The sequence below is a fragment of the Xiphophorus hellerii genome, chromosome 13 (genome assembly GCF_003331165.1).
Source record: "Xiphophorus hellerii strain 12219 chromosome 13, Xiphophorus_hellerii-4.1, whole genome shotgun sequence".
Taxonomy (NCBI): Eukaryota; Metazoa; Chordata; class Actinopteri; order Cyprinodontiformes; family Poeciliidae; genus Xiphophorus; species Xiphophorus hellerii.
In genome coordinates this window covers 5,391,004-5,416,371 of record NC_045684.1, presented here as the reverse complement: position 1 = coordinate 5,416,371, position 25,368 = coordinate 5,391,004, and the positions used below count along the sequence as shown (strand labels likewise).

General features: G+C 37.6%; 1 protein-coding gene across 1 annotated transcript in view; it reads right to left on the bottom strand.

Moving 5' to 3' along the window:
- Positions 1 to 25,368, bottom strand: part of LOC116730759 (zinc fingers and homeoboxes protein 2-like) — a 148,754-nt gene that overhangs the window by 11,185 nt on the left and 112,201 nt on the right. Inside the window, exons 3-4 of the mRNA XM_032580226.1 lie at positions 9,081 to 12,364; positions 4,075 to 4,257 (exon numbers count right to left, since the gene is read on the bottom strand). Of these exons, the coding sequence (XP_032436117.1) occupies positions 4,077 to 4,257; positions 9,081 to 12,028 (3,129 nt within the window). The 5' untranslated portion in view covers positions 12,029 to 12,364 and the 3' untranslated portion in view covers positions 4,075 to 4,076. The remainder of the gene's footprint in view (positions 1 to 4,074; positions 4,258 to 9,080; positions 12,365 to 25,368) is intronic.

Sequence of the window (25,368 nt, the reverse complement as noted above, 5' to 3'; positions counted from 1 at the left end):
CAGATTTCCGCCTCCAATAATACCTGGCACCTGAGCAGAGCAGCTGCAGTAACAAACTGAGTTTACATAGCAGCTCATGTTCATTTATCATCCTACTCTCAAACTAAGTCACAACCACCCCAACACCTCCCCCGGCTCTTCTGATAACACAAAATTATCATCTTGTTTTTTATGCGCTGCACCACTGCTGCTGAAATAAACCAGGAAAGTGACAGTTTGATGGAGGCTTAAGCGTGTCGGACAGTAAAAGCTGAATTTCCGTAAAAGAAGAAGAAAAAAAACTTCTCTGTGCAAATATGTGTCGCTGCTGTTGAGTTCGCCGGTGCCGGCTCTGATGTGTGGGTTGGAGTGGAGTGGGGACCACGAGAGTGGAGGAGTCTATGAGCGCGGCTGCAGCAGACTCGGGAGCAACAGTAAATAAATCTGCATTGTTGTTCTGGAGAACGTAATCAGTCGGCATAGCAACAAATAAAGACAACCTCTGAGGCTCTGGAGGCACTTTGTCAGCAGGTCAACCCTGATGATGTTAAAGGCACTGCTAGCTTTCCTTCCTCCCTTCTTTCTTTCTTCCCTTCCTTCCTTCCTTCTTTCCTTTCTTCCTTCCATTCATTCATCCATCCATCCATCTTTTCTTATCCAACCATTCATCTTTTCTAATATAGCCATCCATTCGTCCATCCATCCGTCTGCCTAACATTGTTCTATCCATCCTAATCCTACCATCCATGTATATTAATATATTCTCTCTAATCCATCCATCCATCCATCCTCATATTCTAACTTATAACTATTATATTTTTGTGACAATGATACTCCCACTGCATAAATTTTCTGTGGCAAATCCATTTTTTAATTCGTTTTACATCAGAAGAACTCTAAAAAGAATGAAAAGGCCTGGAATCCATATTTACTACTGCTGACTTGACCCCTGTAGTCTGTTTTTTGTTCCACTTTTTGTTGAAAGGGGAGCAGAGTTAAATGGCTTACAAAAGATGACTCCAAATGCAACACTGGGCAGTCTATAGCTTTGAAAAGAGAAATATTTCTTCATTTCCAAACATCAAACCACCAGGGAGGCAAAAGAGAAAAAAAACTAAGTCACTTTCCAAAGTGCTGTATTTGTCACGGCATCTTTTTTACTAAGTAGAACTTTTTAACATCAATGAACTGGCCACTATTTTTGTGTTAAAAGTCTTTCTTGTAGAGAACAGCACATTTACATTTATTTTAGGAGAGTGAAAAACGTATTTGTTGTTTCCCAGTGCTGTCTGTCTCCTGTGGGACAAATAAAAAACACTTCTGAACTCAAATGTGAAGGTAGAAAAAGGTGTGCAATTCTTTTTTTAAACACCACATGTCATTTGCAAAAACTCACTGTTGACTATTTAAAACACTGCGTATTGATTATTGATTTTAGCTGTCAAGTGTTGATTTTGATGCTATCCTAAAGTGGTGGCAATCTTTCCAAAGTGACAGTGTAAGAAGTTGTGTCTCAACCTTTTCCTTTTGTTTTTTAAACAGACATTTGTCTTGAAGAAATCATTTGAACAGATTCTATTTTGATGAGCAAAAGCCAAGCAGGCACATTAAGACATTCAATCTTCTGTCAGAACAGACAGTGGAGGGAACAAGCAGTAGACTCTGTCATCACTCTTTGCCCTAGGCAGAGCCTTTTATCTATGAAACTTTGCCACACTGGGGGGTCTGCTGCTATTTCAGGACTCCAATAATTTATAACCCCCCTTTCCAACAAAATCTTTAACCAAGTCACTGTTCAGCCAAAACTCATACAGCGACACACACACAAACAAAGACTGGTTGGATTTGTTTGTTTGTTGACTGGGATTGAGGTGTTGGCTTCATCACTGACAGAACAGGGGGGAATGTAGGGGGGGGGGGGACACTGGAGACCAGTGAGGACCATGCTGAGACAAATCAGTTTTCAATGGAGTGGAAAAAAATCTGCAGTTTGATTTTTTTTTTGAAGAACAATCTGCAGTTATTTTATATTTTAAAGCAGAATATTCAATAAAAATGTGAAAAGGGGCGACACGGGGGATTTGTCTCAGCTAATTGTGAACCTACAGCAGACTACTGAAATGTGCAGCCTTTGTTGAGTGAAGCAAGCTTATTGTTTACGCTAAAAGGCTTGAAAACACCTCTGAAATCTATTAGTTCATAATCGAACAGCCGAAAATTACAGTGAGACACTCACTGCTAAATTCAGAGTGGTTAAAGTTAAATGCACGGATAATTTTCTTTGTGGTAGGGGAAGGTAGCGGACAAACTTACATTTGGTGTATTCTCGTCAGAAATGACTACACTTTTGGATCCTTAAAATAATCAACCTTGTTCAGTTTTTGTTGTAACATACAGCAGTCAGTGTAATGTTAAATTGATGAAACACGTAGCATGACAATAGTGCTATTATAAATGATTATAGAAAAGTACTTTACTCATGTGAGACATATTACGTTGAATAGTATGTGTAAAACACTTGTTTTTAGATGGATCAAAAGTACTTAGCAGAGGTGAAAACTTTTTTCTGATTTTAACAGAGTAAAACATGTCAGTTATTCCATGCAGATTATCATGGTACTAATCTGCAGATTAAAAGAAAATGGGATTGTAAATTATTTGAGAACTTCAATATTTGTAAAAGTGTTAAAAAAGGCACAGTATGTCTGGAGATGCACCAGTGGATAAACTAAGAGTTGGAATTGGCCAATTTACCCTCAGCTGGCTCTAAGCTGTGATTGGCCGGCAAAACAGTTATAAATCTGACATCTTTTCCATATTTTGTATGGCTGCAGAGAGAGGCATGTGGCAGAGATCGGCTCTGCCAACACTAAGAAGACCCAATCCACGCATCCAGCATACCAAAATAAGATAATCAGCTAAAAGCCTTTTTTCTGCCTCTGCTAATGTTATCACTTTGAGAAACCCTGCAAGCAAGACAATGATTTGAAAACTGTCTGGTCTTTACAAAGATGTCCCCTTTTCCTGTATGACAAAAACTCAGCAAGTTAGCAGCTCCAGAGGAACAATAAAGCATAAAATCATAAAGCATATACCGTTAACTTCGTTTCGAGGTTAAAAACTATATTCCAGCTCCAGAGGCCATCGCTAACAAGTCATCGGAAGAATATATTAGTTTGAAATGAATCACTAAGGTCTTGGTTATAAAAAGACAGTAGGATAGCATGTTATTAACATTTAAGATTTTCTTTGTTTCTACAGCATACATTGGCATTACTTTTCCATTCTTCTGACTCTGACTGGTTCAGAGAGGTGTCAAGTATCTAACTCAACTGACGGGGTTTGAGATATAATGAGATATTTGATTTTTATCTTATCATGTTTAGGACTTAAGTTTGCTCCCATTACATGATCTTATTTGAATGAAATGTTTACAGGTCAGGGGGATTTATCAAAAAGAGCATAAAATAATTTTATTTGAAAGGAATGAACACCAACAGTGATATAACAGTGAAACATAATTGATTCTTCATTCTGGTCTGGGGGAAAGGTCAAAGGGCACATATAATGGTTCTTCCTGGGCTATCAACATATTTAACATTTTCAAAAGTGATGTTCTTGGAAAACATTTTTATTGGCAGGGTTTGTTGGTTGGATGAAGGAGAAAAGATGTTGATGTTTTGTTCAGACTTCATCTTTATTAACAACAAAATTACAAAGCAAACCTTTTAAATTCATTAAATCAGATTTCAAAGGTGCAGAAAAATAACTAATCATCAGTGAGGCCCCTGAAAAATTGTGGTTGATATTTTAGTGCGTAAAAGGAAGGTTATCAACATTTTTTTGACATTTTATAGCAAAAGTAATTAATCCCCAAACAAAGAATTGACTAATACATGTTATTGTATGTGGAATCTGAATGTAGCTGCAGGTTTAATTAAAAATGTTTGCCTTCAGTTTTTTTTATCAAGAACTTAATATTTTTTTTATCTGCATCTAATCTGCTTTAGAGGTCTTATTATTTTCCCAGGCTTCTTTGAGTCAGAAGACAGCACATAAAGTCACTTTAGAGACACTGCAGAACAAACTTTTTACCTTTATCCTGTAAGCCGCCCGGATGTCTCTTCCGCCATCTTCCTCTCTCGGTCCAGGAGCAGCTCCCGTCCCCTCCTCAAAGGTCCGTCCTCCAGCCAGCTCCCGAACACCTCCCGTGCTCCTCCCATGACTCCCCCGTTGTGGGCCCCATTCTTCATTTCAGCCATACTCTGCTGCCTCAGTCTGTTGGACCAATTTTAACACCACAGTTACGGTAACAATAGACACCATTAAGTTCCATTATTGTTCCTAAATGCGGCCACTAAAACCCTGCTGGACATCACTGATGAGCCTCATATGAATGATAATGTGTTTGTGTGTCATCTGGGTTTCACTTGGTTCTCTGCTTAGACAATGATAGACGGGGCAGGATTCTGGTTCATTAAGTCTTTGTAATGGACAGAAAAATATTAGATGTTTCATAGTAACATTTCTCATTTACAACAAGGTGAACATCTTGTATTACAAGTAACCTAATTAAAACGCTGTGCATTCTTTAAAAGTACGGCTAAAAAGCTTTTTGTTTTTTATTCCAAAACCAATTGGAAAGGTCTGAAAAGTAGTATATTCATTTGAGAAGTGAGTATTGTTAACAAATCCTGCAAACAAACTAGAATTTGAGCATAAAATAAAAATATAATTTACATTTTATTTGAGTGTATAAGAACTTCAAATTAGCAATCTGTGACTTTCTCATTCTAAGGGATATATATGACACATTTCACTCAACCACTGATCATAGATCAAATTTCATCTTCCCACCAAGCTCAGTGAGACGAATAGTGAAGGAGGAAAACAAAACTACAAAGATCTCTGCTAGAGAACTGCTGCAAAGAGTGACATCTTGGGATCCGTTGCTCTACATAGCAACTTTGTACTTAGGAATGCCACCTCTGTTAAGTTATGTTCGGTCCTCCCTTTAGAAATTTTTTACTTTTTCCCCTCAGGACATTAGCATAATGTGCTCACAGTAACGACCAAGAGACAGTCTCTTTAACCTGCTGCTATTGTCATAAAACCACAAGTGTTGTTGCCTTTACTGATGCTGACCTGTCAAACCTTTCTGATTTTTATTGTACAACAATGAATCTGTCAACTGATAAGCAGACATGACGCTAATTAATTTTCCAAATTACTATCGGCCATCTAGGTCCACAAGTTTCATAGCTGGAAAATTCCTTTTCTGTTCTACCATCAAAGTCATACCCATGTGGAGTTACTGGAATCACTTGCTTGAATCTGATCTGAATAAAACTGAGCATGATTAAGACCATTGTTAGTTGAAAGAGTTAGTATGTGGAAAATGTTAAGTACGTTGGGAGATATTTTGCATATTTTCAGTAAATAACTGTCCAATTTTTTAAATGAAACACTAGAGTACCTGACTGAGCGACAGTCCAGGACGATTTTAACCGTCTTAAGAGATGAGGTCACTAACCCCCAACAAGTTTTTTACACTGTGAACAGTCCAGCAAATTCACACCGACGCTGAGCACAAGGTTTCTACTGTAAACTTTGTGTGCTTTTACAAGGTTTTATTTGAGTGTGGTTTCGGAAATTGAAAGTCTGACGGGAGAATGTCACGGTCCCTGCAGTCTGACCATGACATTTGTCGTGCTCCTTCTGAGCGTCACTTTAAGACCATGGGAAGGGTAAATGTCAGGAGTGGACAGTTATCATTAAAGCTGTCTATATAGTCTTAAAAAACCAGGTGGCAAATTAACCTAAAGGCTCAATAGGGTCCAAAGGCAGACTTGTGTGATGTACAAATACATACTTTGTATACATCTTTCTTTTTTCCGTAAATTCTTATTAACTTTATATACTTTCTATGATCTTTTTGAACTACCAAGGATTTCTTTCTAAACTTTTTAGAACTGCGTTCTACTAATTTTAAAAAGTTTTCAACAAGACTTCTGCAACTGAAAAACTAATCTTAAACTGGAATATGACTTAGTATGAGATTGGGTGTGAATGGTTTAATTTTATTTATCTGCTGGGATGTTACTGCTCAACTTTTATTTGTAACTTTTAAATTGTGCAAATCCTGAGTTTAGATTTTACTTAAAAAAGAGATATGAATCAATGAATATCCTGGTTAAACAAAAATAAAGAAAATTATATTTTCACATTTATTATTTTTTTTATATAAAATTTAAATAAATGCATCTGAATTTATTTATATTCTACTGGCTCCATATTAATTGTCTTTGTTTTAAACATATTGTTTCCTTTATGTCAGATCCTTCTCTAGAAGATCATCATAGCAACATACAGTACAGCATATTTATTGACTGTAATTATATACATATAAATATCAAGAAATAAAACAGCATTAATAATCAGAATAATAGGGGGAGAATTATCGTGGCTGTTTATCCGTTATGGATGTTTCCAACTTCTCAAACACACAAATATTCGGCATACATGAAGCAAAATATTATAAAAAAAGCTGCTTTGTAGGCATTTTACTTTTTCACTGAATTTAGAAGGTAGTTGTTAATCATTCTTCTGATATTTAAGGTAATGAGGCAATTGCTCACTATTATACTTAATGTGAGTGGGTCATAAGTGGAAAATTTTTAATTAATGAAAAGAAACTAATCATTAAAATGATGCCACACTCTGGGTACTTCAAACATTAAAATAGTGAACTGCTCATGTCATGTGGAAACCTTTCAATGAAAACTGGGATATCATATTGTATGTATTTCTTTACATCATAAAATGTATATGAATTTATTTAAGCTAAAGCTAAACTCTAGTGCAAGTTGTCTTAAGCAATATGTGTGCATTTCTATGTACTTTCATGAGTTCAAGAGACATTAAAGAGTTTTAGACTTCACAGAACCAGCAGCAGCAAGAAGGATTTCATTGTGCTGTCAGCGCAGGTTCACATCGTGTTTTTTTTATTTATTTATTTTTTACAGCGACTGAGCCTGATTCCAGAGCTCACTCCTGGGAAGAATAAAATGCTTGCCAAATTATTGTGCAGATATTGGTTTCCAACCTAATGGCTGTGTTATCTGGCCAAACATGTCCCAAGCTGCTCGATAGGAAGGAAGACTAAATGATGTCCCATATATTGGTAGGTTAACACCTTGAAAACAATGGTAATATGGTAACTAGAAAAAAAAGCTGACACCCATTGAGGAAGAAATAGAAATTCATTTTGGATGCACAGGTCACCAGAAAAAGTGCCGGTGGGCAGAAAATTTTGCTGAAGATAAGAAGAGAATATTAAGTAAACACTGACTGCATAAAAGTGGGGAAGAAGTGAAACTAAAACTAGTTCTGAGAATACCGGATGATGGAATATAACAACCTTGGGAATTGAATCCAAATAGACTTACCTACTCTGAATAATTTCTATCATCTCATCCATAAAACTGAAGATTTCAAGCTGAGGCACGAGTTAGTTACCCTGAAAGCTGGTCTTGATATGATATTCATGACAACGTATTAATTTTCTACAGCACAACCAGGACAAAACAGAGGTTTTAGTCATCGGTCCTGAGACACACAGGGAGAAGCTTCACACCAAATTAGGTGCTCTGGCACAACACCTATCTAGAATTGTGAAGAAGCTTGGAATTATTTTTGAGTCAAATCAAATAAAAAAACAAAACAAAAACTCATTATTGATATAACGAAGATACATTCTTTCAGTTAAAGGACTCTGCCAGACGAAGTCTTTTTCTTAATCCAAGCCAATGTAGACATTTTCATACATGCTGTTATCACCTGCAGAATTGGTTATTGTGATGCTCTTCTTTGTTATCTAAAAAAATCCAACAAAGTGAATCTCATCACTGGAATTAATAAAAAACTAAGTTGCACATCTTCTGAAAAGGACCAGAAGGAGAATCTGTGTGATTCTGATTCTCTGCCCCTTTTTTCTGTCTTTCAGGGTTGATATTAAGATTCTTTAAATGACTTTTAGAGCTTTGAATGGGCTTAGTCCAAAATATCCATTTTATTTGCTTTTGACTTCTATTAGAAACAGAGGTCTGCAGATTCAGGTATTTATTAATCCTGAAAGCTACGATGATTTTAATTACTCTTGACTTCCACTGTAAAATGACCTTCCTCAGGACCCGAGGGCAGCTGGGAGGGTTCAAAGTTTTTAAGGCAAACTCAAGGAATATTGGTTTAGCAAAGCTTTTAATCATGTTCTGTTGCCACTAACTCTGATATTTACAAAGCAATTTTTCCTGTATTAATAGCCACTGTCCCTAAAATAAAAGGTCACTGAATTCAGGTGATCAGGTGCTTTTGATGTACCAAGTAGCAGGCTGAACCTTCACTTTTGCGTTAAGACTTTACCAACACTTTTATATCATTTATAAAACATTTAAACTGCTTTATACTTCAACTGAATCAACACAATTTGTTGTTTTGTTATAAAATTTAGTTTCTGTACTTCTGGTATTGTTGTTGATACAAGTGTTTTTACACTTTTTAAATATCGTTCACAACCAACGGAAAAGTTCAATTGCTTCATCACAACTCGACCGATGGAGGCCGACACTGAGACAGTTGTAGGCAAAATATTGCAGTACTAAACAAATTTACACAAAAATATCAAGATTCTCACAGACACATAAAGATAGAACCTTAAATAACCTATAAAGACAGTTTCTCTGAAAAAGAAGGTTGATTTGGGGTTTAGTTGCACTTTAAACATCTCCATTTGGGTTGAGTATTGCATGTTCTGCAAGATTACAGCAATGGCCAACTTTTGTTTTGTTTTGTCTACATTTAGCTTTTTGTCTATATTTAGCTGGTTTGTTAAAAGTACAAAAAATAATCAACAATAATAATTCTGCCACCAAGAGGTTTAGGTATTTCTACAATTTTTCTTTCAGACAGATATATTCAGGGCTTGAAGACATAATAAGTGCAATAATTTATAAGTTTTTCATAGTTTTTTAATCATGTAATTTTGAAACCTACATTCCTAAATGCTAGAGCAAAAATACCAATGATAACCAAGATTAAAGTACCTGCCAGCAAACTGGTCTTGGAGCTCAGTGTGCTGCTGATTGTTGAGACTGTTGGAACGCTGGTTCAACAGCCATCCAAGCTCCAGCTCCAGCACTTTGTTGTTGTTTGCTACGGCTCCTTCCTGACAACGCTGGATGATGCTGGATGAAGTTTTCTCAGGGGAACACACAGACTGCCCCTGCCCTCCATTTATTCCATTGTTGTGAAAGAGTTCTGTCAGTTCCATACTCTGCAGCCGAGTGTCAGTGAACCAACGAGCGAGCTCGGAGCGAGCAAGTCCTTTTCGACCTTCCAGCTGGTGTAACTCCTCAGGGGAAGGCCACCGTGTTTGAGCAAAATCGTCCTTGAGGAGTGCCAGTGATCGGCTGTCTGGAGGCACTGAGCAGGTATTTAAGTTAGGGATGGAAGAAGCAATGGAGAGGGCATGTAAAGGTAAAGGAGGGCTCTTAAGATTGACCACATTAGTGTTTGTTTTGTGGACCCCATTCAGCTGTAGAGTTTGATGCTGTTGTGGATGTAACTGTTTCTCCCCTATGCCAGGAGTACCACTCAATTTCTTGGTGCCCATGGAGTTCAGAAGGGCTTGTTCCAGGTTGTCTCGTAGTGCACGGCGCTCCACAAACCAGCTGTCAATTTCCTGATGAGACAGGCGGGTTGTGGCTGCAAGATTGTCCACATCGCTATGAGTGGGAAAGCTGTTCCTCAAGAAATTCTCCTCCAAGACCTTCAGTTGTTTTGCTGTTTTTCCTTTCATCCTTTCCAGCAAAGGGAACTGAGTCATCACGGAGGACTTTGGATTAAAATCTTGTTTTTGTGGTGTTGAAGCATCGCCACCGTCCAAATGTATGATTCCGTTATTGTGAGTAGGGCACGTCTGATCGGTGAACAATTTACCATCCAAACGGGATGTTCCATTAGCCTCTGTCAGAGGACTGACAAGTTTATCTCCTCTGGGGTAGCCAGAATTAATCTCTAAACTCTGATGCTCCTTTAGTTTCTTGCCCTCCAGAGGGAACCCCTGAATTTGCGAAGGGATTTTAGCTGGAGTGCGAACAGACTGGATGATGGTTGGTCGCCTTATGTGAGAGTTTATAGATGGAGGAGAGTTTGGCAGGTTCAAATCAGGCAACGGTTGAGTATTAGCATGCTTTTCTTTGGGACTAATGGTTGTAGTTCGAGGGATTAGCAAACAGTTTTTAAATGGTGGGGCATATATAGGCGGAGGAGCTATCATAGGCCTTGTTAAGGACTCTGGAAATACCATGGAGGGCAAAGAGACCACTGGCTTTGTCTTGGAATTTCCAGTTGCAGAGAGAAACTTCCCTTTGGAGGACGATAATAGTGATGACGATGAAGATGGTGGCAGCATTGAAGGCACAGGAAAAGATGGCCTCTTCATTTCTGCATTGACTAGCGGAGCTGCTCCAGGTCTTTTCATTTCCATAGGAATTGGTGGTGGAGCCATTGGTAGTCGGTCTTTCTGGGGTGGAGGTGGTGGTGGAGGAGCCATAAGAAGCTTGTCTTTAGGGTCACCAGAATGAGGGGCCACCGCCATGATAGGTCGCTTTGCCTCAGGACCAATTTGTGACGCTAGATGTGTGGTCAGGGATCGTTTAAGATTGTGGCTGGAACCTATCGTTACCCCTGCAGAAGAATTTGTGGATGAGACAATACTTAATTCACTGGACACAGTTGTCCGCACCTGACCTGGGTGCTCGACAGTTGTGTGAACAATAGGCTGCTTGGACAATTTGGCAGAGGGATGAGATATAGGGCTGGTAAATGTGTGATGGGCAGGAGGAATAGAACCATTGAACATTTTCTTTCTGGCTTCCTCCACCTCTTCTGGGGACCAGGTGATCCCTTGCTTCAGCCGCTGGGTGGTGAACCAGACTTTGATCTGCTCCTCCGGATGCTTGGAGGCAGCCGTGAGCCATGACAGCTCGGCATGAGTTGGGTAAGGAAACTTGTTAAAGGATGAGATCAATGTCAAATTGTCGTCTAAGGAAGGGTTGTATTTGGTGGTGTTCAAAGGAACAGCTATTTTTGGTACAGAGTTAAAGTTGGGTGGGCGCTTAAGCATTGGGGTGACATGAGAAAGCCCTTGAAGCATGGTGGGTTCAGGTATGATAACTGTTCCATTGATGTTTAATGCTGTGATCTGATCCTTCTGGATCAAACCATCCAGTTGGCTTTGAAGGTCTGCTCCTCCAAAGAGGGATTGCATGTTACAGGGTGTTTTTACTGTTGTAGATATACAAGGTGGAAACATGGAAATACTGTTGCCTTCACCTTGCTCATCTGTCATTTTGCATTCAGCTGAATTGTCTTTGCCTTCGATTGTCTGTTCTAAGATAGTCTGATTGTTCCTTTGTATCCTTTTAAACTTGAAGTTTGTCTCACCTGGGTGCTGGCTTTCATTATGCTCCGTGAGTGAGTCAAACTTCTTGGTGTTGAAGTTGCACACAGCACAGAGATACAGTGGATTCAGAATGACGTTAGGGTGACTGGAGTCTACATGTTCCTTAAAGTCACTCAGATTCTGCGTCAAAAACGGACAGTATTTGCATTTGTACCCTCTAGGCTGCTTTTTCTCTGACACCTGTTCAGATTCAGTTTCTTTGTCTTTCAGTTCACTTATGTCTACATTTTCCATGACATGAGTTTGATCTCCTTTATCGGACTCCAGCTCTTGTACTAATGGCTCAAGGTTTTGTGTTTCCACTTGCTTTGAAAATGTCCCCTTGTCAGGGTTCTCTGTATTCTTCTGCTGTGGATCCTGCTTTGCATTGGTTTCTGATAGTTCTGACTGTCCATTTCCCGTCATGACGTTGGCAGACAGTTTTTCCATATTCATCATCACGTCTTCTGGATCTTCTAGCTCATCGGGCAGGTCGCTTATGACTCGGACCATGCAAGGTGTGGAGGACTTTCTACGGCTGGACATGATGGCTGTTGCTGCTGGTGTTGGTGGTAATAGCTGTGCTGGTGCTGCTGATTGTGTTGAAGAGACTGTGGATTTTGGCTGATAGTGCTGGTAACCAAGCTTAGCGGATTGTCGGGTCTTTTTAAGCGACCCTTACTGAAGTGGATAGTAGCTGATGATTGTGGATACCAGTTGGTGGGTGAAGGAGTAGTCTCCAGCGTGCAAGAGAGAGGGTGAAAACCAGCTGATGGAACGGGCCCAGGACCGGCTGTGCAGTGGCGTCTCCCGCTCACCGGCAGTGTCAGCTCCCAGCCTGGGCGTCATGGGAGGGCATCACAGACAGCAGCGGGGCTCAAGCTGCAGAGACACAAGCAACAAGAGGTAAAAATAGCTGTTAATTATCTGAATCATTAATTATTTATTGTAGAATCACAAAAGCATGCTAAGATGTAAGAAGAAAAAATCTGCATTAAAAGGCGAGATGATGTTCTACATTTTGAAATGTTATGACTACAAACTTTAAAAGTGTTCTATTGAAATTTCTTGAAATTGTCCAAAGTAGTTCCTGATCATAGGAAAAATGGAAAATAAATAAATAAAAGTAAAAATATAACATGTATACAATCTTTCCCCATCAAAGAATAACTTGCTGAACCACCTTTTGTTGAATATGCAGATGCAAAATCTACTCTGGCATCTGTGAACAGCAATTTTCAAGCATCACCATAGATTCAAGAATATAATTTAGGACTGAACCTTTGCACATGGTAGCTCTCTTATTGCCTATATGCTTAGAATTGTCCTGCTGGAAACTGAACCTTCAACAAAAGTATTTTACCATCCATCTTTTTGCCAACCAAGTTGATGGTGTGTTAAGCACAGTGTGAAATTTTAATGTAGGTCAATTAGATAGATTTTGGTCTCATTTGAGTAAAAGACATTCTTCCAAATTATTGCTTTGTGGCAAACTAAAAATGGAAAATGATTTCCTGAACTGCTATGTTTCTTGTTCTTCACAATACTGTTTCAATAGAGTACTCAAAGGCTACACTTACACAACAGGCAAATGCGACCCAAATCTGATTTTTTTTGCCCATGTGCAATCCATAGCAAACTTTATCATATTAGTCTGAAGGCCCAATTCCAATCTTTTCACTTTCCAAAAATCTGATTTGAGCCACTTTCATGTTGTGAAAGTGATGTAGATATTGTGTTTTCCCTGTGTCTTAATACATGCAAGTGTATACAAGTTTAAACTATTAAATAGGCAGTTTTAACTGTTTCTAGAATGGTCCTCAGTATTCACGTATTTCACATGTTTACAGGAAATTGTCAAGAGTGGATCTGTATTATTTGTAAATCCAAGCAAGGGACAACAACGGGTTAAAACACAACAACTCAGTGTTGACAAGTTACATCAGCCTCCATTTCCTTTAAAATCCAAGCCAGGTTTCTGTGCCGGTGCATGTCCAAACATTGCAGGAGCCTTGTTACGTCAGCCTTAATCAGATGCTGGCAAATTAAAAACACCTTGTGACAAAGCCAGGAGGCCTGGAGTTGAGAAGCGAGAGGAGCCCAACTTACGACAGAAGAAGAGAGAGAGAGTAAAGCAGAGAGAGGGAGAGAGAGAGAGATGCCATTCTTAAAATATTACCAGAAATATGGCTGCCACTTAATCAGGACACAGTGTTCCAGGCCAATTGCTTGCAAATGCAATAAATTTGAAGAGTCCACAGAAACTACAAAAGACGCAAAAAAATAAAGTCTCCAAACTCCAAATCCCATTAAAAAGACATTAGTCGTCTTTCATAGATTCGGGCAAAGACAACTTCACAGGATAATTACCCTGTAATCATGTAATAAGAGAGACTCAGTGATGAGATCTCCTGACAGCTATCATCCACACAATGGCACAGAGACAGTGAGATAAAAACAGATGGGGATGGGAAAAAGGAGGGAAATGGGACGGCAGGTATGTATAAATATGGGAAGAAGTGTGCGTGTGTATGGGTGTGTGCATGGAGGGGAGTGGGTAAAAAGAAGATAAATGGAAAATACCTGAAAACTAAAGGATTAAAAGGGAGGAGAGTAATAAAACAGAGAATATGAGGGAGCGATAAGGTGAAAGGAAGGAGGAAAGTTAATAAAAGAATGCAGTTTAAACTAGGCCATGGCCTGGCACACAGAGAGAGAGAATACCTAAAGAGAATGGAGGAGAAGATGAGTCAGAACAGGAAGAAGACAAACAGAAAAAAGGCAAAGGGGGAAAAAACTTTTTCAAAAGACATTTAAAAAGAAGTGGAGAAGAAAATCTGAAATACACAAGGTAGAATTAGAAACATGAAAATTTCAAAAAGTACTAAAAAGGATGTAGAAAGTTTTAAAATGTGGCCTAATAAGTTAGATGAACTTCCTTGCCAGGAAAAAAAAATGGTATTTCAGTACCTAATTAGCGTTGGGCAAGCTGTTATTTGTCCCATGTGTCAATAAATGCTGGACATATTTCATGCTCTTGCAGTCTTGATCAGCTTCTCATCGCTTAGTTTATAGCTGACTATCCAGAGCCTAGTTTAAGAAGTGCACTGTGCAATGAGACTGAACTAATCCTATGTTATTATAAATCTCATGCATTTACATTGCTGCTTATTTCCTGCTGCAACTAATGAGATTTTCCTAAACAGCTAAAGCAAGAGAACAAGTGCTGCTGACTGAAGAAACGATAAGTTGATAGAAGCGAGGTACAAAACAGACTCTGCTTTCTGAGGTACAGTACATGAGTTCTGAATATCTTTTCCTCGAAGTGTTGCATTTACTCTTTAGATTGGTGGTGAACATATTGTTTGCTGTGTAAGTTATCAGTGAACAGAGAGAAAAGAATTGTAAAAAAATCTCAAAAATGTGGGTTCTTCATATTCTTGGCAATACTGCAAACATTTCAAATGACTGATTTCAACACCAGTTTTTTCTACTTTATATTACTATTATTTTCATCACTCTTTCTTGGACATGGGATCAGAATTATACATTATCTGTCCTTTAGGGTTATTATTGCAAAGGGTGTTGTCATGGCAGTTTTTTTTGTTGACAGAGTCGTGATAAATGTGTTAAGCCAAAATTTAAAAAATGACTATTAAATCAGTAGTCTTTTTTACAAGTTACTAGTCTAAGGCAAAGATGATTTATGAAAATCAACTTACATCTGCTTCACTTGAATGGAATATTATCCTGTCCTTTTAACTTTGAAGATTGGCTAAGAAAATTTGCCTTTGTGTCCCATCATATTTATAGTTCATGGAAACTGGAAGTCAATGATTTCCAATTAAATATTCCCAGACACTTTAAAAAAAATCTGCAATTACAGTTTTGTCAAATTAAAACTGTCAGTGGAGTCACAAATTGTGGCACAGATGACTATAAAACAACTAATTTCTTAAACAAAAACATTTTTCTCTCAGCAAATGAACTCAAGTTAAAAGTTGGATTTTTCCAATTCTTGCAGTTTGAGGTTATGCTACTGCAATGTAATATTGCTTTGGGATTTTTAACTTTTTTTTTTTACCAGGAGGGCATCCAAAATGTGCAGAGGGTGCTGCAACTTGAACTCCTATATTGTACCAAATTAATGAAGAAGCTTGTTGATATATTGTAAGACAATCTCAAAGATCTTTTCAATTTAATGAGGAAAACAAAAAAATTAGATTAGAAAAAGTTAAAACTAAGCATTAAAAAACTACTTTCACTTCATAAAAGTTACATATTCAAAATGTGATTATGCATCACATTTTGATGTGATGCATAATCATTTACTAGTGATTAAATTCAGCCAGTTTTTTTCTCAATTGGTCATGAATGGTAATTGATAATACTGAAAATCAATATTTAATACTTATCAATGTATGAAAACCAAAGACATGTTTGCAATAGCAACAACCAATAGGAATTGATTTGATGTCCTTTGTTTTGAGATTTGAAAAAGTAGAAATAAAGGTTAGTGACATACACTCGGATGCATAAAATTAAATATTCTTGTAATTTTATTTTTCTGTTCAATACATATCTACTATTTCCATCAAGCATTCATTTCTGTTTTGGCCACTTATTTGTCAAACTGAAAATCCTTTTACAGAACCCATTCTGGTGGTGTTATGGTCTTAAAAATACACTCTAAATCCACAGATCAGACTTCAAAAAAAAAAAAGTCGGAAATCAGTACAAGCCAGAAAACTCCTGATTGGTGTATTCCTACCAAAGGTTTGAGGTTATAAAGCTTCAAGCTTCCAGACTGCATATAAAAAAGTACGACTTACATTTTACACAGTAAACAATCAATAGCACACCCTAAAGTGACCAAATATTCATTCATGTATTGTAGTTCCCTGAATATCTGTTTGGTTTAAATCCTTTGCCAGAGATCCAGCTGCTGGCATAAGTAAAGTGGGAGAAGATGGTGAAGGCAGATGGGAAAAGAGATAAAACAGCAGGAAAACCAGAGAAACAACCAGAGAACATATGTATAGAAAGTAGGTGGAAGGAGACGAGTGCAGAAACAAAGAAAGAGAACAGAAAGAACTGTGGATCAACAGTGAAGGGGTCATTGAGAAAGGACAAGAGGGTGTAGGAGGAAAGACAGAAATTAGAGATCAGAAAAAGAGACTTAGAGGAAAAAAAGACAGAAATAGAGATGAGCAAAAGAGGGAAATAGATCGGACAGGGGGGAAAGTAAAAACTGAAGAAGCAGACGGAGCTGCAGGCTGGAGCATTTTATTTGAGCAGCGACAGCAGCCTCGCTTCCTGAGGAAAGTGCTGCGGCTGCCAGCTCCAGAAAAAAAAGAGAAGAAAAGAAAAAAAAAAGAAAAACACAACAGTGTCATGTTTTGCTGCATCACTGGATCGGCCTTGAGGACTCCGGGCCAAGTTCTGACGAGGGGAGTCATATGCCGCTTGGCTGCGTCCCATTTTGTTGGGCTCAGCTCGGCTCCATGCATCCTTGTAATTACTTGTACAGTATTTGTGTGCAGGGGATTACTTGGAGCGTGGCACCACTCTAATTATAGAGGAAATAATAAAACTGCAGCAGTGTAAACAATGATTTGCAATTGTGCAAGAAGCAACAAATGGTTCTTTTGAGAGGAAAGGAAATCGACCTCTTAAATTCCTTTATTCACAGATGTTGGAGGCAAGTTTACATTTTAAATGGATGCAAGATTTAACATTAAAATCTGAGTTAATAAAACTCTCAGAATCTTCCTCTTTAAAAGATAAGAAAACAAAATCAAGACAAAATTTTAGACCCCAATCTCCACTGAAAGTGATACCAAAGTAACCTGAGTGGCTCTGCATGGTGAAACAAGGTTCACTTCAAGTTTACAGACAAAAAAGATCAGATTTTATCCCCATCAAGGGCAAAGGAAACTATTAGTCTAACCAGAAACTGGATCCATTCATTTATCCAACTGCAGGGAAGGTAGAAAACAACAACAATAGGGCACAAGAGGGTGTCAGGGAAGCCATAAAAGAACATGGAGATAAAAAAGGAAGGTAATGAGGAGATGTCTTGGGAAATGAAATGACAAATTAGGAGGATAAAAGGTAGATTGGAAGGAGCCAAGTGTGCTAATAGGAGTGGTTAAAGACGTTTTAGTGGAACAAGGGCAAACTGGAGGGTATATCAGCTCCCAGTCAGGGACACAGTCTACATTTTGGCAAAGAAGCAGCACTACAAGAAAAAAAAAGTCCACAAACTTTTTATGACCACCAGTAGCTCTAGACCGCCACAGATTGATATCTTGTGATTCACACTGAACAAAGACGAATTCAGCCCAATTCAGTCAGTTTCCAAAAGTGGTATTTCTGGCAGCTAACTGAAGCTGCTCGGGGGCGTGTGAAATTTGTAAAGATGACAGAAGACAATCCACGGCTTAACCATACATGAAAATGTAAAGAGAGTTCAAATAAAACACTTCAGCAGAGTTTCCTCCACTTTTATACACAAATCAAACTCAACCTGTTTTCTCTTCAGCTCCTTGACTTTTCTTAGAGGCTCTTTTGATAGCACTGACTGCCATCTTATGAATTTCTGAGAGAGTACCCTTTCATTTTCTTTCATTTTTCTTTACTAAAGAAACTGGTACTCTGATGAAAAGCCTCCTAGTAGGTTTTTCTGAAAACACTAGATGGCACTTGTTAGGAACCTAGTTCGATTTGTTTGATTTCTGAGAGTTATTAAACTGGTTATTAAAACTTTATGGAAAATCTCAAACCAGTAGGTGAAAAATGACTGTAAAACAGATTATATACAAAACATAGCTTGCCATAGTATTTGCTTTTATATTGCCATAGGGCTTGCCATATGGCTCACCAATGCTTCTCCTTTGCTGTTGTAACTGCAAACTCAAAAACCACACACTACTGATATGAAAAGAAAGAAAAAAAAGTAATTTGTGCATTAGCTTGGTGTGGAGTTCTTTACCGTAAATAATTACTTATTTCCTTTTTTGTCATGGCATTCAACAATAAATCTTTCTGAATGAAAATAGTGATTGCCTGTGAACAAAGTATTCTTTTTCCATGTACAAGTATCATTAAAGCAAACAGTTTAGTGTAAATAAATTTACTGTTATAGTTCTAATGCTTACTTAAAATAGAAATATGGTCATCATCTCTCTGCATGTAGTTTCACAGAATAGGAACATCCTAGTAACAATATTGCATCTGACAAAAAAAACAAAAAGATGGTTTGCTGAGACATTTAGAAGTAAAACATGAGGATTACTCATTTGCACCTTTGCAGAGGTTGGTCAACCTTGGCAGCATAGTGGGGTGAAAACTTCTGGACAAACACAACATTTGTATCACTGCCAAATCTTGCAGCCCCTGACTGAAAAAGCTGCCAAAAAAGAGCTTCATGTGGGAATCTACTTCTCTGGCACCCAGTGACTGTTTGAGGTCATATATCAGATCTTTAAATGTCCATTTTCAATTTTTAAATGACCTCTAAGCACTGTTTCAGAAAGATAAATTTCTTTTAGTGGTCATTTGTTAATATTCTAGAGATAATGTTTTGTTATCTGCAGTAGTAATTATGAATGGAGAAAGGAACTGGTGAAGGAAGTCAAAAGAGTGTTTTTCTGGAGCAAATCAAAGTGGCTAAAACATAAACCTGTTGTCTAACTTTTTTGTAGCAAAAATATCAACTTTCACTTTTGAGATCTTGAGAAAAACCACACAGTGAGGAATTATGTTATTCCAGTGACTGGATAAATGGACCATAAGATACAGAATGAAACAGCTATATGAAACTGCTGGATAAACCATGAGTGAACAAGATAAATACTAGTATTTAAGAGTCTTACTTAGTTTCAAGGTGGTGTGCTCAGAAACAGAGTGTGTCCTGGTTTCAGAGTCGTGTGACCTTCCTCCTCAGGCATACAGTCATAATGCACAAAACGCCCCTACAAGCATCGTGTGTGTGTGTGTCTGTATTTCAATATAAGTCTGTGTGGATACTAAATGATTGATCAAAGGATGCCTTTGTGCGGGCACCTCGTGGTGCTAATGCATCATTAACACAGCTGGCAGTATGACCCAGCTCTTCTGAGAGTGGCAGGCTATTTCCAGCGGCTTGCTCTTAAGCCTATAGAGATCCAAATCTCCCTTGTGTTACATAAGAGTTCTGAGAAATGTACGGAAAGTACGTCATGGTTGGGTTTTACTTCAGGTTATCTTAGCTTCACACAAGAGAAAGGAGACCTGAGTTTTCACTGGTAACAACAGACTGAAGGAATTATGGCCATAGTTAAAGTTACAGACAGAATATAGTACTCAATCATGAAAGATAAATCACGACTCTAAATACATCTAGTTGGCTGTAGCAAAATTAAATTGCACAATAGCGTGCCGAGACCATTAATTCAGAAAATTGTAAAAAAAAAAAAAAGTCAAAATGCACATTTGTCTGTTAGACCTACTTTAAGAGGTGTGCATTATTTCAGAAAACAAACCTTTAAGTTCATTTGATGGAAAACCATTAAGATTCCCTTGCAATCTTAAAAGACTGCAAGGGACAGTCTTAAATGGTAAAGAAAAAAAAAACATCTTAAAGACTTTAGATAGAGTCTGGGTTTTTCTGAAATACTAATCCAAATTTAAGTTGTGCCGCTTGTTTGGTTTGTTCACGACCAATTTGCCCTTTTGAAAGTTTGTGCCTCAGGTTGTACCTTGGCATTCTGTTCCTTCCTACTTCCATTTTACATATTAGTTTATTTCTCATGTTAGTATTAAATTTCCTACTTACATGCCATTTAATTGAATATTATTTTCAGAAAACTCTTTAATTCATTGTATTTCTATTTATTTTGCCTCTAATTCCTCTTTAGTCTAGTCAACCTTTATGAAATATGAGAGATTAGGACCCCTCATTAAACCAGAATGACTCCAAGCAACCTTTTGCCAATATATCTGATTTATGGGAGTCATGTAAATACATCACCACAAAATGGTGAATATCTAATGATCAAATAGAGGTAGAAATTGGGAAAAAGGTAAAAAGCCCTGTACGTTATTGGTGTTGTATGAGTTCTGCGGGACACGAGCCGTTAAAACTTTCACCGTCAGATCAGCAATACAGAGCTCTGTTTGCAAAAACCACTAACCACAGAGAGTTTCTTCCTCAGGCTGTCTCTCTGATGAATACAGTGAATGCCTTACAACCTGAGTACTCCGCTGCACAACTATGAAACAGAATAATTTCCACTACCATGACAAGCTTTCTTTAATTCTTTATAAAAAATGACTGCAAATATATGCACAGATTGTTATGCTAACCTTGGTCTATTTTCTCTAAAGGTTATAAGTTTATATTTTATATCGGTATGCAGTGAGCGATTGAAAACCAAAGTCAAATTCCTTGTTTATGCATACAATCTTGGCCAGTAAAGCTATGCTGATTCTTTTGGCCAGGGGATGTAATTCTCGACCTGTTATCCCTGCAACCCAATCTAAGATAAGTGGAAGACAAGAAATGAATAGTTGGATTCAATATCTATATCTAATAAAGCTAAAAAAAAATTGCAGTCACTGCATACACAATTTCCTGATTCTGTTACTCTTCCTGACTCTTCCTGTATCTGTTACCAGGTACAAAATAATTGACTCAAAAGAATAAAAAGTCACTTCTACTGTAAAGATAAATTCCTGCAGAAGTCTTGCCACCATTATGTAAAGTGGACTGCAAAAGGGTACATAGCCCTTTTAAAATGTTTTTTGATGCAACACATGAGATCATTATTATTAATTTAAAACATATTTTACTATTTAACATGACATGTATTCTGTACAGTCAAACAAAAAATCTCAGACTGTCAGGAACATCTCATCTTCAGGTAAGTGCATTTTTCTGGCCAAAAATGGAAACACTATTCGACTCCTGCGTTCTATGAGACACTTCCTGATATAAGATCAAAACTGATTGGTATTTAGAACAATTTGTAATTTTATCTACCTTGACAAAATCCTAGGTTACATCTGAAAAAACTAAACCCATATTGAGAGGCTACCACAAGAGTATTTATGGTTCTCTTTTGGGAAATGCTCAGTGCTGTTTTTGTACCAATTATAACTTGGTTTGATCAGACCATAACAGAGTCTTCATCTACGTGTTGGGAGTCTCAAACCAGGCCTTGATCTTTTATATGGAAAAAAAGAGCCCGAGCTATACAGTCTTTCTGGTTTTGTCCTCACATATAGAAAATACAGAAAATTAATCACTTGTAGACACAAACAGAGCCTGACAATAGCTGCAGTTCTTAGTGCTTTATTTTTATTTTTTTGGCAGGCATCCTGATCTAGTCCAGCTCTTCTAGATTATTTAAGTATATAGCTTACTCATATTTTCTCAAATTTTTAATAAATGTCTTCAATGTGCCATTGTGCACAAATGTTTTCATTAGATATTTTAATATCCTTCTCCTGATGGACACAGTTGTATAATGACATATTTTTAAAAATCTTTTGTAACTTCTTTCTAGCTATAGGTGTGGTTAAATGATGCAAATAAACAAAAATCAGGATTCCACCGGGGAAGCTGAATTTTATTGAACATTAACCAGAATTATTAGAACTGCTGCAACTTCTGCCACTGCTTATCCCAACTTTATAGTTTTAATCTTTTCTCCTCCAAGTCACATTTAGAGTGGAAAATAATTTAGAAGAATTCATCATAGTCTAATTTTTATGCCACTGACATTTTAACACAGGTGTAGACACTTTTGAGAAACCACTATAAATGGAAATAAAAGGAAAGTACTGCAACTGGGGCACAGCTGTTGGATCAGAATCAGGCATAGCATGACCTTTAGTTATCTTGGCCCAAAGTAGAAACTAAATGTTTTTTTTAAACAAATGCTAAATATAATTTGGCAAAGAGCTGCTGCAACAGGTAGACCTGCAATGAATGTTGGAAAAAAATCATTAAAAACATGGCCCCTCCCTATTACATTCCTCCGCAGAAGGTGGCTGATTGGGTTGCAGCACCACACGTTGGGAAGCAAAGGCCAAGCCAAAATAGCCCTTTAAGCATTTGATGACATGGAAGTATCAAACAGTAAAGAAGTGAAGCTCCCTTTAATGACTGATAAAAACTTTGGAGGCAATTTGATAAAACAAAAAGGGTAAAATTAGTCCTTTGAGCAGAAAGCCTTGAAGAGCTTTAGGTTTCTTGGTGACTGGCTGGTTAATTGGAGAGCTGTACTCAGCTTGGCGTTGACGACATGTGCCGGGTTTGTCAAACTCTTGTATTGTTCAAGGTCGAGCCTGCGGAGCTGAATGTGAATGGCATCAATCTTTTCATTCCTCCAACACAAATTTCACGTAATTTGCCCACTTTTCCCTCCATCAGTCGTGACTGCAAATCTTTAATCCTTCAGCTCACGTTGCTCTTATACAGAGCTTTTCAGTACAAGTTGGTAGGAGCTGTGTGGAGCAAACTGCAAACTGCAAAAGGGACCAGCCAGCTGAGGCTGTGCTAAAGGGTACTCCAGTTTCTAAAGTAGTAGATTTATTGTGAAGTTACCACTGAGACCATTGGAGAGACCTGAGTGACATCAGCCATCATCTCCATTAATTAATAAAATGAAATGAATGACATGATAAAATCAGGTTGGGTTTTATTACATTGGGCAATTTCAGGCACCAGAAATCTTTTACAAATGTTAATAAAGTTTTTTGTCATCATCCTGTCCTTTTCATTCTCCTCTCCACAACTCTCAAAATGTAAGACTTCCTTTAAAAAACTAAATAAAATATACACAGACAATACTTCACCTTTTCAGTTATTCATACTCCTTGATTTTTAATTATTTTAATATATTTTGTCATCTTACAGCCTCAAACCTCAAAGTGTTTTATGTAATACTCCAACAAGAGGTTTTTGGTCTATTTTGGAAATTTTGTAGAAATGTCTTTAAAATGTTTGGTGTGCATTTGAATTCAACTATTTGGGACTGAGTGCCACTTTTCACTACAATTATGTTGGACTATGTCGCCGCCAGTGTGCACACAAGAGATGGCAATTTCTGCCAATTCGTCTTCAGCTCAAGTTCAAGCTCAGTCAGATTGCATAGAGAGAGTCTGTGAATATTTAATCCTAAGTGTTGTGACAAATTCTCAATAGGATATAGTCCTGGCCTTTGAATGGGCCACTCTAGTTCATAAATATACTTTTATCTATCTTTAACCAATCCATTTCAGCTCTGTTTCTGGTTGTTGCACAACTGACAGATGATCCTCCATCCCAATCAAAAAATTTTTTTGCGTGCTCCTACAGTTTCTTTTTTTTTTCAATGTCCAGTATTTAGGTTCATCAATCTTCCTACCAACTAACCACATTTTTTGTTCCTGCTTGAGAAAACCATGATGCAGTCAGCACTATATTTTACAGTGGCGGTAGTGTTTTCATAATTTTGCATTTAGGCAAACTTTTTATATTTTGCTTCCATCTGATCAAAATACCTTCTACATCTTTGAAGCCTCCCCAATATGGCTTGAGGCAAACTGCAAAAAGGATTTCTTAAGACCGTCTTACAGTCACTGATTTCTTTCATGAAGACCAGATTGCATGTAGTGCATGCCAGTTGACAGGCATGTTATGAACATTTCTGATGAATTACAGTAGAATAGGGACCACAAATAGCTGAAATCAGCAAATACTTGAGAACCCTTCTAAATATGCTTACAGAGACCTCATAGTTATCCTCATAGTTTAAACACCAAATATGCCTCCATATGCATTAATATGCACAATGCAATGGAACTACTGTTGAAAATAATATGGACAGTCTTCCCTGTTTCTATTCTTTGGAGTACAGCCAATCAGCAGCCAGGAAAATCAATGACAATCCTGCAATAGCGAAGCAGAACTGTGCCTATGTATTTCAGTTTTCCAGGCTGCTGTTTATTCTTAATATTATAGATATCCTCAACCAAACAATCTGTGAATATATCGATTTGTCATGTTCCACAGAAAAATAAATGAATAGGTAAAACTGTGAATACTGTTTCAACAGAAAAAGGCAGGGGTTCACAGTAGCACAAAAAAATATAGGTGGCATCAGTTCATTTTTAAATTTCTGAAGAAAAACTGATAACCAAACTGCAATAGAAGACCAAACCAGTTTCATATACCTGAAAATGTAGCAGGAGGGCAGAGGACAACACTAAAGATAAGCCTGTCTGTACTTTTCTGAAGTGACATGTGGAAAAGTTCAGTTCCACTTAAATCTTTTTTCACAAAAAAGCACCTGTACTTTTTTGCTTTTTTTCTACAGTTTCTTCTACCAGTGAAGAATGGTAATTCACACAGATTAAACCGCTGTGACCTCGAGATGTCATGCTGGATAAATGCAATACACACACACACACACATATCTATTGGCTGTGCATGGCTGTACTTCACAGAAACTGCAAGTGCCCCACAACCATGAATATGAATAAAATACAATTAACAGTTTTAAAGAACTTTATCAAGGCCAAGGCCTTGATTTTCTCCCCAAAACACTCCAAAAAATCCCAGTACACACCCACACGCCCATGCACTTCACCCAGCTATGGCACACAAAAAAATATATAACCAAGACTGTCCTTGGACAAAACAACCAATCTCTAATTTTTGGCAGAGAACCAAGAAAGTAACCACACCTAACAAAGGCTGAAAATTTTTAACATGATTACAGTTTTTCTGTTTATGGGGAGAGAAAAAAAAACAAACAAAAAAAAACTTCATTTCACTTATAAATTTTGAGTTTGTTGTACGGGAGCATGCCGCTCTGCCCATGTGATTCCCATGCCATCCTCCTCTACTAAAATTT